This window comes from Gouania willdenowi, chromosome 6 (genome assembly GCF_900634775.1).
Source record: "Gouania willdenowi chromosome 6, fGouWil2.1, whole genome shotgun sequence".
Lineage (NCBI taxonomy): Eukaryota > Metazoa > Chordata > Actinopteri > Blenniiformes > Gobiesocidae > Gouania > Gouania willdenowi.
In genome coordinates, this window is record NC_041049.1 from 704,691 (window position 1) to 719,044 (window position 14,354).

The following is a 14,354-nucleotide window of genomic DNA, read 5'->3' on the forward strand; positions in this document are numbered from 1 at the left end:
AGGTATGAACTTTACGATGAGTACAACTGTGAAGGAGTAATGGAATGTGTAACAGTAAAAATAACGATACCAAAGGGAGAGAACATATTAATCTGCTGTTTGTATCGAGATAACATCTTCACAAACATATAAACATACAAAATTCAGATCTAACCAATGGAATATTAATAAATGACATCTCCGACCATTTACCAATAGTTACAATATTTAACACTAATGACAACATCCACCCAGAAACACACAAACCAATAACATACAAAAGACTGGAAAGAGAAAAACAGCTAGAAAACTTTAAACAACAGATAAGAACAGAAACGTGGAAGGAGGTTTTTACAAAAAAAGAGGTGAACATTGCATGTGACACATTCACAGACACAATAACTACAATACATGATAAATGCAAACGCATGCAAAAAAAAAGAAATACATTATATAAAAAATATCTTAAAGACAAAATATTGAAAACAGAAACAAAGTCAACAATCTCCTGAGAAAAAAAAGAGAAATAATACACTACAACAAACAAATCTCGCATTTAGGGCCTCACTTAAAACACTCCCATATCAAATACAAAAACGTTTGACATACAAACAAACGGCTTATGAACTAAAACATAGTAATGTGTTTATACAAGAAAGGGTTAAATCTAACATTGGAAAATACATCACTGTCAACAGAGCTATTACCAGCTGGAATAACCTTGATGTAGAGACAAAACAAGCTACAAGAACTTTTCTTTTGAACTGGAGGAACGTCTGGGAATGAAATTCAAACAAGGCCGACACGAACAACGACAGAGAGGAGGAGGAATAAAGAAAGACAACACTGACTACAGATGAGAATAAACCCTACACACAAAAAAAAATAAAAATGAAATGATATTGTGTTCAGAACAACCTAAGAATGTTTGACCAGAGAGACAAGCTTTGATGTAAATTTTCTGTGTTCAAAACAAGGGACGGGACTTAGATACGCAATTTGCTTTTCTCGTCTCCTTTTTCGGCATGGACAAAAAAAAAAAAAAAAATTTGGAAATGTGAAAGTGAATGTAACCATGTCAAAAATAAACTGAATAAATAAAAAGATTTTCATTGTGGTTCCAGCTAAAGTAAAGAAAACGACTTCAGAAATAAATGGATGATGAGGGCCACACACACACACACACCTATGCTATGCTATGCTATGCTATGCTATGCTATGCTATGCTATGCTATGCTATGCTATGCTATGCTATGCTATGCTATGCTATGCTATGCTATTCTGAGTCGCTCTCGCACTGACTGAAGGTGAAAGTGAACAGTGACACATCGTAATGCAACAGTGACAAATGATGATCCCTCTGTGTGTGTGACCTTCATCATCTTCATCATCATCATCATTCTGAAGGTTCAGGGTTCAAGTCCCTCACTGTTAGTGTCAGTCAGTGCTGATGGTTCCTTTATTTACTCTGAGACCTCCACCGTGGATTTATGACCCGTGTGTGTGTGTGTGTGTGTGTGTGTGTGTGTGTGTGTGTGTGTGTGTTATCAGAGGATGAAAGGACGGGATGGAGTGATGAAGAGGAGGAGGAGGAGGAGGAGAGCAATGCTGAAGGAATCAATGCAGAGCAGGACTTCACCTGCAGAGTGAGCAGGTACACACAATCACAACAAAAACACACAATCACAACAAAAACACACAATCACAACATGTCGACTATAAACCTCATGTTGGTTTTGTGTTTCCATAGCAACAGTGTTGCTCATACATTGGTTGGTAGACTTCCTGTTGTAGTTGTGTGTACGTTTGATTTCATTGTGTGAATTTCTTTAGAGATGTGTGTTTGTTCAGCTCTAAGTCGGACCTTTGAGTCTAAAGGTTTTAAAGGTTCAAAATGTTCTAAAGGGTAAAGTTAAAAGGTTCTAATGGTTAAAGGTTCTTAAAATGTTCAAGGTTAAATGTTCTAAAGGTTAAAGACTCAATGAGCTTGTTTTTTCACACAAACTACTAGTTTGATGTAAAGCTGTCCTTACATAGTGACAGTTTTAGTAAATATGACAAAGTCACTTTTAAAAGAGTTGCAGACTGCACCTTTAAAGGTTGTTAAAATGTTCAAGTTTAAAGGTTCTAAAGGCTCTAAAGCTTAAAGTTTGAAGATTCTGAAGGTTAAATATTCTAAAGGTTCTAAAAGTTAAAGGTTCTAAAGGCTATCTTAAAGGTAAAATGTTGCTCTGTTTCCTGCTCTGGTTAATTCTCTGGTTCCTGTTGTGGTTCCTTCTCTGGTTCCTACTCTAGTTCCTGTTCCAGTTCCTGCTCTGGTTCCTTCTCTGGTTCTCCTCTGGTTCCTGTTCTGGTTCTTGCTCTGGTTCCATCTCTGGTTCTTGCTCTGGTTCCTTCTTTGGTTCTTACTCTGGTTCCTGCTCTGATTCTCCTCTGGTTCCTGTTCTGGTTCTTGCTCTGGTTCCTTCTCTGGTTCTTGCTCTGGTTCCTTCTTTGGTTCTTACTCTGGTTCCTGCTCTGATTCTTCTCTGGTTCCTGTTCCGGTTCCTTCTCTGGTTCTTGCTCAGGTTCCTTCTTTGGTTCTTACTCTGGTTCCTGCTCTGATTTTCCTCTGGTTCCTGTTCTGGTTCTTGCTCTGGTTCCTGCTCTGGTTCTCCTCTGGTTCCTGTTCTGGTTCTTGCTCTGGTTCCTTCTCTGGTTCTTGCTCTGGTTCCTTCTTTGGTTCTTACTCTGGTTCCTGCTCTGATTCTTCTCTGGTTCCTGTTCCGGTTCCTTCTCTGGTTCTTGCTCAGGTTCCTTCTTTGGTTCTTACTCTGGTTCCTGCTCTGATTTTCCTCTGGTTCCTGTTCTGGTTCTTGCTCTAGTTCCTGCTCTGGTTCTCCTCTGGTTCCTGTTCTGGTTCTTGCTCTGGTTCCTTCTCTGGTTCTTGCTCTGGTTCCTTCTTTGGTTCTTACTCTGGTTCCTGCTCTGATTCTTCTCTGGTTCCTGTTCCGGTTCCTTCTCTGGTTCTTGCTCAGGTTCTTGCTCTAGTGCCTGTTCCGGTTCCTGCTCTGGTTCTTCTCTGGTTCCTGTTCTGGTTCCTGCTCTGGCTCCTCTGGTTACGGTCCTTTGTTTTCTATGTAACACGTGGATGCCTTTGATGAATGTGAGCATGTGAAGAGGCCTCAGACTGTCAGACGATCCCAGCAGCACAAAGAACTCAGAGCCAGGGTGTCCGGTTACGGCCGATGGCTGAAGAACCGCCTGGAATTCTTTCTCAAAGCAAAGTGGAAACTTGAATTGTTCACTTTGACTTCTGACAACGCTGTGACTTCCTCCTCCTCCTCCTGTCAACAACAACAAGCTCTCAGAGAGGAGCAGAGCACATGTGGCATGAGGAAGATGTTCATAACTATCATTGTCATCATCATCATCATCAAACATCTTCAATCCAAACTGAAGCTGTGAGATCAGGTCAAGGAAGAAAGGATCCACTGATAGAGCAGATCTGCGTGTGAAGGTCTATCCCAGACAGGGGCAACCAGCGGCACAGGGGTCACATGCTTCCCTTGGTTTAATTTTATGCGGCCCCGAAAGTAAACGTACAAAATACACAAAAGAAAAACAATACATAAAAAAAATATTTTTAAAAATTACAACATTGCAGGAAAATACCATAAAAGACAAGAAAAACACAGAAAATACTCCAAAAACACACAAAAATGAGCAAAACAACAGCAGTAATACACAAAATTACTAAAAAATTACTCAAAAAATACAAAATTACAGAAAAATAAAAGTGAAAGTACAATAAAATGATATGATAAACCCACAGTATTATCAAACAACAAAAACGGCATCAGAAATACACAAAAGTCCATCCAAAAAACATACATTTTACAGGAAAAATCCATAAAATGCCTCATAACAAGCAAGTCAACAACAAGCACAGAATGATTCAAAACCACACAAAATTACTATTCTTACTTCTTTCCTGTGTTAAGGATCAGATTGGTCATTATTCTAAATGCTCAGTCATGAATGTTGATAATGTGGCCCTTCCATCAAACAAACACATTTTTTGTGGCCCCTGCTGTGATATAATTTGCCCACCTGTGTTCTATTCAGAGAAGAAACCTGCACAGCTGTTCACCTCAGGGTTCAAACCCACACCCAGCTCCCTGTGCCTTGCTCAGAGGTGACAAAGTGAAAGGCAGCTTTGTGTTAAAATTAGACGTTGGTTTGGGAACAGGAGGAAGTTTCCAGCTGTCAAATAACTCGTGATAAACATAGAGTTTCACCTTCACCACGTAAACAAGGACGAGTGTGAACATCAGCCTCAAAAAACGTCACAGCAACACCAGTAGGTCACAGACTGAAGGTCAAACCAGCTGAAGGTCAAGCCAGTATAAACCAATAACAACAACTAGTATAACCATTATGAACACATTTTACCCAGTATAACCAATATAAACCAATACAAACCAATAAAATAAGTATAAATCATAATATCCAATACAAACCACCACAAACCAGTATAAACCAATACAAACTTGTATAAACCAGTACAAACTTGTACAAACTAGTATAAACCAATATAAACTAGTACAAACTTTTATGAACCAGTGTAAATTAGTACAAATGTGTATAAACCACTACAAGCCAGTACAAACTTGTATAAACCAGTAAAAACCAATATAAACAGGTAGAAACCAGTACAACCCAGTATAAACCAATATGAACCAGTAGAAACCAGTTAAAACTTGTAAAAACCAGTACAAACTTGTATAAACCAGTACAAATTTGTATAAACCAGTACAAACCACCACAAACCAGCATAAACTAGTACAAACTTGAATAAACCAGTACAAACTTTTATAAACGAATATAAACCAGTGTAAACTAGTACAAATTGTATAAACCACTGCAAACCAGTACAAACTTGTATAAACCAGTGCAAACCAATATAAACCAGTATAAACCAATTGTAAAAACCAGTATAAACCAATATAAACCAGTATAATCCTGTATAAACAGTATAAACCAATATAAACCAGTACAAACTTGTATAAACCAATATTATTTATTTATTCAGTTCATTTCCGACATGGTTGCAATCACAGAAATTCATTTTGAGATTCAGAGCAGAATCATATCATTGTTTTTTTTTTTTTTTTTTTTTTTTTTTTTTTGTCCTTTTGCATGCCGGAAAGGGCGACGGAAAAAAAGCATTATGCTTATCCAGATCTGTCCCCTGTATATAGTAATAATATTAACAGTATAAACCAGTACAAACTTGTATAAACCAATATAAACCAATTTAAACCAATATAAACCAGTATAAACCAGCATAAACCAATATAAAGCAGTATAAACCAATAAAAACCAGTATAGACCAATATAAAGCAATATAAATATAAACCAATATAAACTAGTATAAACCTTTATAAACCAGTATAAACAAATATAAATATAAACCAGTATAAACAATATAAACTAGTATAACCCAATTTAAACCAATATAATCCAGTATGAACCTGTATAAACTATTATTAACCAGTATAAACCTGTACAAACCATTATAAACCAATATAATCCAGTATAAACCAATATAAATATAAAGCAGTATAAACCAATATAAATCAGTATAAACCAATATAAATATAAACCTGTATAAACCAGTATAAACCAATATAAATATAAACCAGTATAAACCTGTATAAACCAGTATAAACCAGTATAAACCAATATAAATATAAACCAGTATAAACCAGTATAAACCAATATAAATATAAACCTGTATAAACCTGTATAAACCAGTATAAACCAGTATAAACCAATATAAATATAAACCAGTATAAACCAGTATAAACCAATATAAATATAAACCTGTATAAACTATTATAATCCATTTTAAACCGATGTAAACCAGTATAAACCAGTATAAACCAATATAAATATAAACCAGTATAAACCAATATAAACTAGTATAACCCAATTTAAACCAATATAAACCTGTATAAACCAGTATTAACCAAAATAAATATAAGCCAGTATAAACCAGTATAAACCCATAAACCAGTATAAACCAATATAAATATAAACCAGTATAAACCTGTATAAACCAATATAAATATAAACCTGTACAAACCAATATAAATATAAACCAGTATAAATATAAACCTGTATAAACTATTATAACCCAATTTAAACCGATGTAAACCAGTATAAACCTGTGTAAACTAATATAAACCAGTATAAACCTGTCTAAACTATTATAACCCAATATAAACCAGTATAAACCAGTATATACCAATATAAACCAGTATTAACCAAAATAGACCAGTATAAACCAGTATAAACCAATATAAATATAAACCAGTATAAACCAATATAAATATAAACCAGTATAAACCAATATAAATACAAACCAGTATAAACCAATATAAATATAAACCAGTATAAACCAATATAAATATAAACCAGTATAAACCGATATAAATATAAACCAGTATAAACCAATATAAATATAAACCAGTATAAACCAATATAAATACAAACCAGTATAAACCAATATAAATATAAACCAGTATAAACCAATATAAATATAAACCAGTATAAACCAATATAAATACAAACCAGTATAAACCAATATAAATATAAACCAGTATAAACCAATATAAATATAAACCAGTATAAACCAATATAAATATAAACCAGTATAAACCAATATAAATATAAACCAGTATAAACCAATATAAATATAAACCAGTAATAAACCGATATAAATATAAACCAGTATAAACCAATATAAATATAAACCAGTATAAACCAATATAAATATAAACCAGTATAAACCAATATAAATATAAACCAGTAATAAACCAATATAAATATAAACCAGTATAAACCGATATAAATATAAACCAGTATAAACCGATATAAATATAAACCAGTATAAACCAATATAAATATAAACCAGTATAACCAATATAAATATAAACCAGTATAAACCAATATAAATATAAACCAGTATAAACCAATATAAATATAAACCAGTATAAACCAATATAAATATAAACCAGTATAAACCAAAATAGACCAGTATAAACCAGTATAAACCAATATAAATATAAACCAGTATAAACCAATATAAATATAAACCAGTATAAACCAATATAAATATAAACCAGTATAAACCGATATAAATATAAACCAGTATAAACCGATATAAATATAAACCAGTATAAACCAATATAAATATAAACCAGTATAAACCAATATAAATATAAACCAGTATAAACCAATATAAATATAAACCAGTAATAAACCAATATAAATATAAACCAGTATAAACCAATATAAATATAAACCAGTATAAACCAATATAAATATAAACCAGTATAAACCGATATAAATATAAACCAGTATAAACCAATATAAATATAAACCAGTATAAACCAATATAAATATAAACCAGTATAAACCAATATAAATATAAACCAGTATAAACCAATATAAATATAAACCAGTATAAACCAATATAAATATAAACCAGTATAAAAAGAAAACTATTAAAATATTTGTGGAAAAGGGATAGAGTGGAAAGAACTTTAAAATAAAAGCCCATAAAGCCTCAAGCCATAAGTTGAGAACCTGTTCCTGCTTCAGATGCTGTTTCCATGGTTTCCTTTACTTTTACATTTTATTGTCAATTAAATTCTGTGTTTTGTCCATTTTTTGACATTTTTAGTTTTTAGTTTTTTTTCCTGAAAAGACAATAAATAACGACAACAAAAATGATTAATTATTTGTCGTCATTGAGGATACACCGTGCATTTATTGCACGTGAGTCCTGTGTGAGTCCTGTGTGAGTGCACGTGGAGCAGCTGCAGATACCACAGCACAACTTCAGCAGGAGCTCGAACTCAATGTGAAGCTCTGATTGGACCGCAGGGTTTGGAAACTCTTGTGAGTTAAGTCCAGACGTCATGGGCTCCTTGTTGCCATGGTAACTCAGCATCTCCCTCACACAGGGAGCTCGGACCCGGGCCAGGGCCGCGGACCTCCTATACCTGGCCGGGTTACGTAACCAACACGGTGTTTTTTTTTTTTTTTTGTTTTTTTTTTTTGTCACCTGAGAACAGCGCAGCGGCGCGCGCGTCCTGGCCCATGCTGTGCGCCCTCGCGCGCGGCCGTGACAGAGTTTCTGCATTGCGTCTAATCCCCCCCCCCCCCCCCCCCCCCCCCCCCCCCCCACACACTCCACCGCCTTCTCCGACACCTCCCTCCTTTCCTCTCCTCGCGCTCCCGGTGCTCGGTTCTCGGACTCGGAGCTTCTCTCCGTTGCGAAGCGACGTCCCCCCCCCCTCCACTCCTCACTGCGGTGGAACCTCACCCCCCCCATCCCACCCCCCACCCCAGCTCCAGCATGGTGCGGAGGAAGCCTCGCTATCTGCCGTCTGTAGCACTGACGCGCACCGCGTGGATCCACGCGCACACCGGGACCACCGAGACTGGCCCATCCGTCCGCTGCGGGCCACAGCTGCAGGTAGGTGCGCGCGTTTCACGCACTGCGGAGGACCGTGAAGGCAGCACGGACTGCCGCAGCTCTGACTGAGCGCGTGTTTGTGCTTCTCCTGCAGGTGAGGATGAGGATGATGATGATGATGGTGAGGAAGAGGACGCAGTAGGAGCTCCACTGAGTGCTCCGTCCCTCAGGCAGGATGACCGTGGTGTCCACAGAGAACATGGATGAGACCTCCACCCTGCCGGGACACCCGCAGGACCCCTACCCGCCCGACGACGACCACGACGACCACGACTGCTGCGAGCGCGTGGTCATCAACATCTCGGGGCTGCGCTTTGAGACGCAGCTGAAGACCCTGGCCCAGTTCCCCGAGACGCTGCTGGGGAACCCCAAGAAGAGGATGAGGTACTTCGACCCTTTACGGAACGAGTACTTTTTTGACCGCAACCGCCCCAGCTTCGACGCCATCCTGTACTACTACCAGTCGGGTGGACGCCTGCGGCGGCCCGTCAACGTGCCCTTGGACATGTTCTCAGAGGAGATAAAGTTTTATGAACTTGGCGCCGAGGCCATGGAGAAGTTCCGTGAGGACGAGGGCTTCATTCGAGAAGAAGAGCGACCGCTACCGGAGAAGGAGTTCCAGCGTCAGATCTGGCTTCTGTTCGAGCACCCGGAGAGTTCTGGTCCAGCTCGGGGCATCGCCATTGTCTCCGTGATGGTGATTCTTATTTCTATCGTCATCTTCTGTTTGGAGACTTTACCGGAGCTGAAGGAGGACCCCAACGACCGGATACGAACAGTAGGGAACGTGACCACGTACTATAAAGCCAACGTCCTCACTGACCCATTCTTTGTGGTTGAGACTCTGTGCATCATCTGGTTCTCCTTCGAGCTCATTGTGCGCTTCTTTGCGTGTCCGAGCAAAGCCGCGTTCTTCAAGAACATGATGAACACCATTGACATCGTAGCCATCATCCCGTACTTCATAACTCTGGGCACCGAGCTGGCCGACGACCCGGAGAACCGCGAGGGGAAGGGCGGCGGCGGCGGCGAGCAGGCCACGTCCCTGGCTATCCTCAGGGTCATCCGCCTCGTCCGGGTCTTCAGGATCTTCAAGCTGTCGCGTCACTCCAAGGGTCTGCAGATCCTCGGTCAGACACTCAAAGCCTCCATGAGGGAGCTCGGCTTGCTCATCTTCTTCCTCTTCATTGGAGTCATCCTCTTCTCCAGCGCCGTCTACTTCGCCGAGGCCGAGGAGAAGGAGTCCTTCTTCACGAGCATCCCGGACGCCTTCTGGTGGGCCGTGGTCTCCATGACAACAGTGGGGTACGGGGACATGTACCCGGTCACTATCGGGGGGAAGATCGTGGGCTCGCTGTGCGCCATCGCGGGCGTGCTGACCATCGCGCTGCCCGTGCCCGTCATCGTCTCCAACTTCAACTACTTCTACCACCGGGAGACGGAGGGCGAGGAGCAGGCGCAGCTGCTCAATGTCAGCAACCAGAACCTGGAAACCAACTCCAGCCGCCGCAGCTCGTCGGCCATCAGCAAGTCGGAGTACATGGAGATCGACGAGGACTTGAACAACAGCATCGACAACTTCAGGGAGGCCAACCTCAGGACCGCCAACTGCACCAGTCAGCAGAACTGCGTCAACAAAGCCAAGCTGCTGACGGACGTGTGAGGGGCTTGCTCGCTCGCCGCTGTACATAGTGTAGAAAGACATCAAACATGGAGTATCGTCATGGAAACGGACCTCTTTGTTCCGGTCGGAGCACACAAAAAAAAAATTTCTTCAAAGGGAGTAACACATGTAACTTGTACCCTCAAATGATCCTCAGACGTGTAGGTGGGCCCTGAACACAATGCATTCTGGGAGGTGGAGTTTCAGTGTGTGATGATGATTGAAAGTTGTGCAACCATTTCCCTCGAGGTCAGTTTTTCAGGGTTTCTTATTGGAGCCACGTTGGTTTTTTTACGTTTCGAGACAAGAAAACTTAGAGAGACATTCAAACAGATGTGGGAAATGTTTCAGATGCCTTAATTAATTTAAGCTAAGTTGAACCAAAAAGTGCATTTTACAAAGTAAAAGTTTTCATTCAAATTTCACTTGAGAATTAAACTGAAGGTGTGATTTCAAACTAAAAGTTTATCACGTTAGCTAAATGTTCTTCTCATCATTTGATCAGTTGATAAAAAAATAAAAAAGATGCGATTTTTAAAAGGTTAGGATTAAAAATATTTTAGTTAAGGACTCTGAGTTTCTTTATATGTAAATATACGATCAGGAGACAAAGAGCAAAGGTTGCTGATATTTTTGTGTAAATTCACACTAAATGATTTATTTAGAATGTTTTAAAGCTCTTATTCTGAAGTATTAATCAGCCTCTGTATTACTATTATTTGACCTTCATTCTCAATGCTTCCTTTCAGTTGTTGTCACCAAAATTGCTAATGTTACAACATTTTGTTTCTCACACATCACACGTGTCAAATTCATGGCCTGGGGGCTAAATCCGGCCCTTTAGAGCATCTACTTCGGCCCGCAGCAGAAAACAAAAAATGTCAGAGAAACCATGAATCATTGTGTAAATTACTAAAATGAATACACAGATTTTCCCCACGTTTATATCACATGATGGAAGTCCTTTTTAATCTCAAATTATTAAAAGAACTTTCAATTTTCCAAAATCCTGCAATTTTCTTTAAATTATTGCACAAAATTTCCCCAAATTACATAAAAATGGGTCACAGAATGAAATAAATGTAAAATGAAGAATCTGCAGTGCTTTGATATGATCAGTGCCGTACATATATTATCATTTATTTATAAATGTAAGTTCAAACTAGAGCACAATAATGATTCAATTACTAATTTTCTCACCTAAAATCTGAGGCCCACATAACAGTGTTATGTTTGTCATTGTGTGTTCAGAGGTCTTAAACTAAAACTGTCCGAGGGCCCAAACATCAGTGCAAGTTCAGCAAAATTACATTTTATGTTTTTTCACAAAGTATCAAACAAAAAAGTGCAAAGTTAGATAAGAACTGATGTTGTTTAACCTCCTGCACCAGGGAGGCACGTAAACATTCAGTTTTTCTAAATGTAGGAGAAAAAAAGCCTCATAAAACATGAATTAGTTCAAGAAACTAAATTAATGTTTGTAAACATGGGAACCTTGAAAAGATACTGATGCAGAAAAAGCTGAAATACGTCCATGAAACCTCTGGTTCTTAAACTTTATTGGGTGTTTCCCACTTTGAACGATGGTGAACTTTCAAGCCCATTGACCCCCAAATAATCCTTACAAATAACACGTTTTCAAATGTAATGAACTAACAGAGGACATCACATTTCATAATTAATCAAACACTAAATTTAACTAATCAAATGTAAATACAGTAAATAGAATAGAATAGTAATATTTTTTATTTTAATTCAGATAATGAAAGTTTGTTGTTTATTGTTCTGTACATGCTGACGTAAATCATTATTTTTACACTTTAGTTCCAGGGCCATATCTAATGCAGTCTAATCATTTATTGCTCTTTGAATTTCTGATACATTTTAAGGTTCTGTTTTATTGCTTTCTTTATTTGTTTAGTTTTATGATGTAATGATCTTTAATGTCAATGAAGAATGGAATTTAAAATCTCCGTCATGATAAAACAAGTTAATTTAATAGAAAACCGAGAAACCACCGATCATTTGAAATGAAGCCCGTGTTTTAATCCGTTGGTTCCATGTTTAGTTTTTTATTGTTTCCAAACCTCCAGTGGATCATTCAGACTCTACCTCCACCAGAGGAACATGTTCAGACTGAGGAGAACCACAACTATCCACTGGTACCAGGCACGGACCAATCACAGCTCTGAATGGGATGTCATTGCTGTCCACCCTATGACATCACACTACAGTATAATAGTTGATTTCATAGCTCTCTGAAATATTGGCTTCATTTAACCTTTTCTCTTTTACTACAAACATTTGACCACATATATCAGAATGATCATTGGCTTCTCGATTTTATATTAAAATGAACTTGTTTTATCATCATCAGGACTTTAAAGTATAAGTATTACTGACCTGCCACTAGGGGGAAACAAAACAAAAAAACCTTGATTATAGGCGTGGCTTATAGAGTAGTTAGGACACGCCCAGTCACAGCAGCCACGCCCCCACCGCATTTCACAGTTCCACATGGTGCTGTCAATCAATACAACCAAGGCAAGGAGTGTTTCTGCTTCATATTTTTTAGGAGGGGGCGGGGCCAACAGTGATTGATCTAATCTCGGCCAATAGAAACATTCTATTGTATTAGCAGCGTTCAACCCATAGAGGGCAGTCACTGACAATTTACGACTAAATACCAGGGTTGGGGTCAATTATAATTGTAATTATTGTCATTTAAAAAATCTGTAATTAAATCGTAATTAAATTGTAATTGCCATGAAAATTCTATAAAAATTGTCAATTATAATTTAACGCTAAACTGGTGAACCATGTTATATCTACACATATGTAGTTAACAGTGACGTGCTGTGACCACTAGGGTTGGGTAGGCACATAGCAAATCAAGACCACCAATAACAATTTCATATGTTTCTACTGACAAGTTTTAATTCAATTCAAATCAACTTTATTTGTATAAAGAAATTTACAACAAAATCATCTCAATGCGCGTATCAAAATATAAAATTCATAATAAAGAAAAAACCCAATAAGATCCACATGAACAAGTATTTATCATCTAACAAAATCAACATCATAAACAATTATTTAATATAACCTCCATACTCTCCAACAACATATATCTCATGACACGACAGCACATCTGTTGTTTGTGTTGGAAACACAGAAACATGGAGAAAATGACAACAACAACAACTCAGAACATCCTCAGTGAGGAGCATCCACAAAGTCAATCCTTCCTTATGTTCCATTCACTGTAGAAAGTACCAACAATGTTCTGACCTTACCTTTGCTGAAGGTCTGGTAGCTCAGGTGTTGGTCTCCATCTTTTAAAAGATGCCGTTTTTTCCTCAAAACAAAGTTTCTCTATCGTCTCTAGCGCTGTCATCATGACTGTAGTGTTATCCCGTCCACTAGCTAGAGAACGTAACAGCAGCGGTCACATGATATCAATTCACTAATGCACTGTGAACTTATGTATAGCATTTAGCATAGCGCGGCTACATCCAAAGGCAGCTCTCTACGCTGCCTTTGGACGTAACTGGTTGTCATCTTGGAGACCTGACTGCACATGTGCAAACACGCAATGAGAACAGAGACAGAGGAGCAACGTGCCTTTGGGAGGGGGCGTGGCTTCCTCCTGCCTTACAGAGGTGTGAGACTGTGCAGCTGTTCCAGGAAATAGCGCTGTTTAGTAATTTGGGCTATGAAACGCACAAAATGCTGACACTTTCAAACTTATAGGTGCAGTAGGCTATTGGAAATGGAAAAATAAATAATTCATTATTTTATTGTAATTAATCAAATAATCAAAATATCAATTCACCCTTCGGTAGGCACTGCCTACCTTGCCTACCCTGCCAGCACGTCACTGGTAGTTAATAATTATTAAAATATGTTTCATGTCAAGCTTTCCTACATTTTACCATTTAAAAACATATAAATCTAGAAGTATACTGACACCCACACCATAAATAATAATACCTATATATTAATTGATTAGGAAGCCTAACAAGGTCATCAATAAATAGGAAATAAAATAGATGATAGATATTTGTTTTTAGTGTATTTTACAGGTGATTTAGGACATGTTAGCATTATAGATGCTAACAGAAAGCTAACACAAGAGGAAGGCTAACTTTTATTAGGTTATTTATTTCAGGCTCAGTAATT

The 14,354-nt window shown here is 38.1% G+C and overlaps 1 protein-coding gene across 3 annotated transcripts; it reads left to right on the forward strand.

Moving 5' to 3' along the window:
• The first annotated feature begins 1,608 nt into the window (after positions 1-1,608).
• LOC114465532 (potassium voltage-gated channel subfamily A member 1-like) lies at positions 1,609-12,918 on the forward strand. 3 transcript variants are annotated; one of them, XM_028450605.1, is made up of 2 exons: positions 1,609-1,633; positions 8,604-12,918. In XM_028450605.1, exon 2 carries the CDS (start codon positions 8,685-8,687, stop codon positions 10,170-10,172), a length of 1,488 nt encoding a protein of 495 aa, XP_028306406.1. In that variant the 5' UTR covers positions 1,609-1,633; positions 8,604-8,684; the 3' UTR covers positions 10,173-12,918. The 3 variants fall into 3 exon arrangements, with proteins under 3 accessions (XP_028306406.1, XP_028306405.1, XP_028306404.1); XM_028450604.1 differs by lacking the exon at positions 1,609-1,633 and adding an exon at positions 8,319-8,513; XM_028450603.1 differs by lacking the exon at positions 1,609-1,633 and adding an exon at positions 8,319-8,509.
• The last annotated feature ends 1,436 nt before the right edge of the window (positions 12,919-14,354 follow it).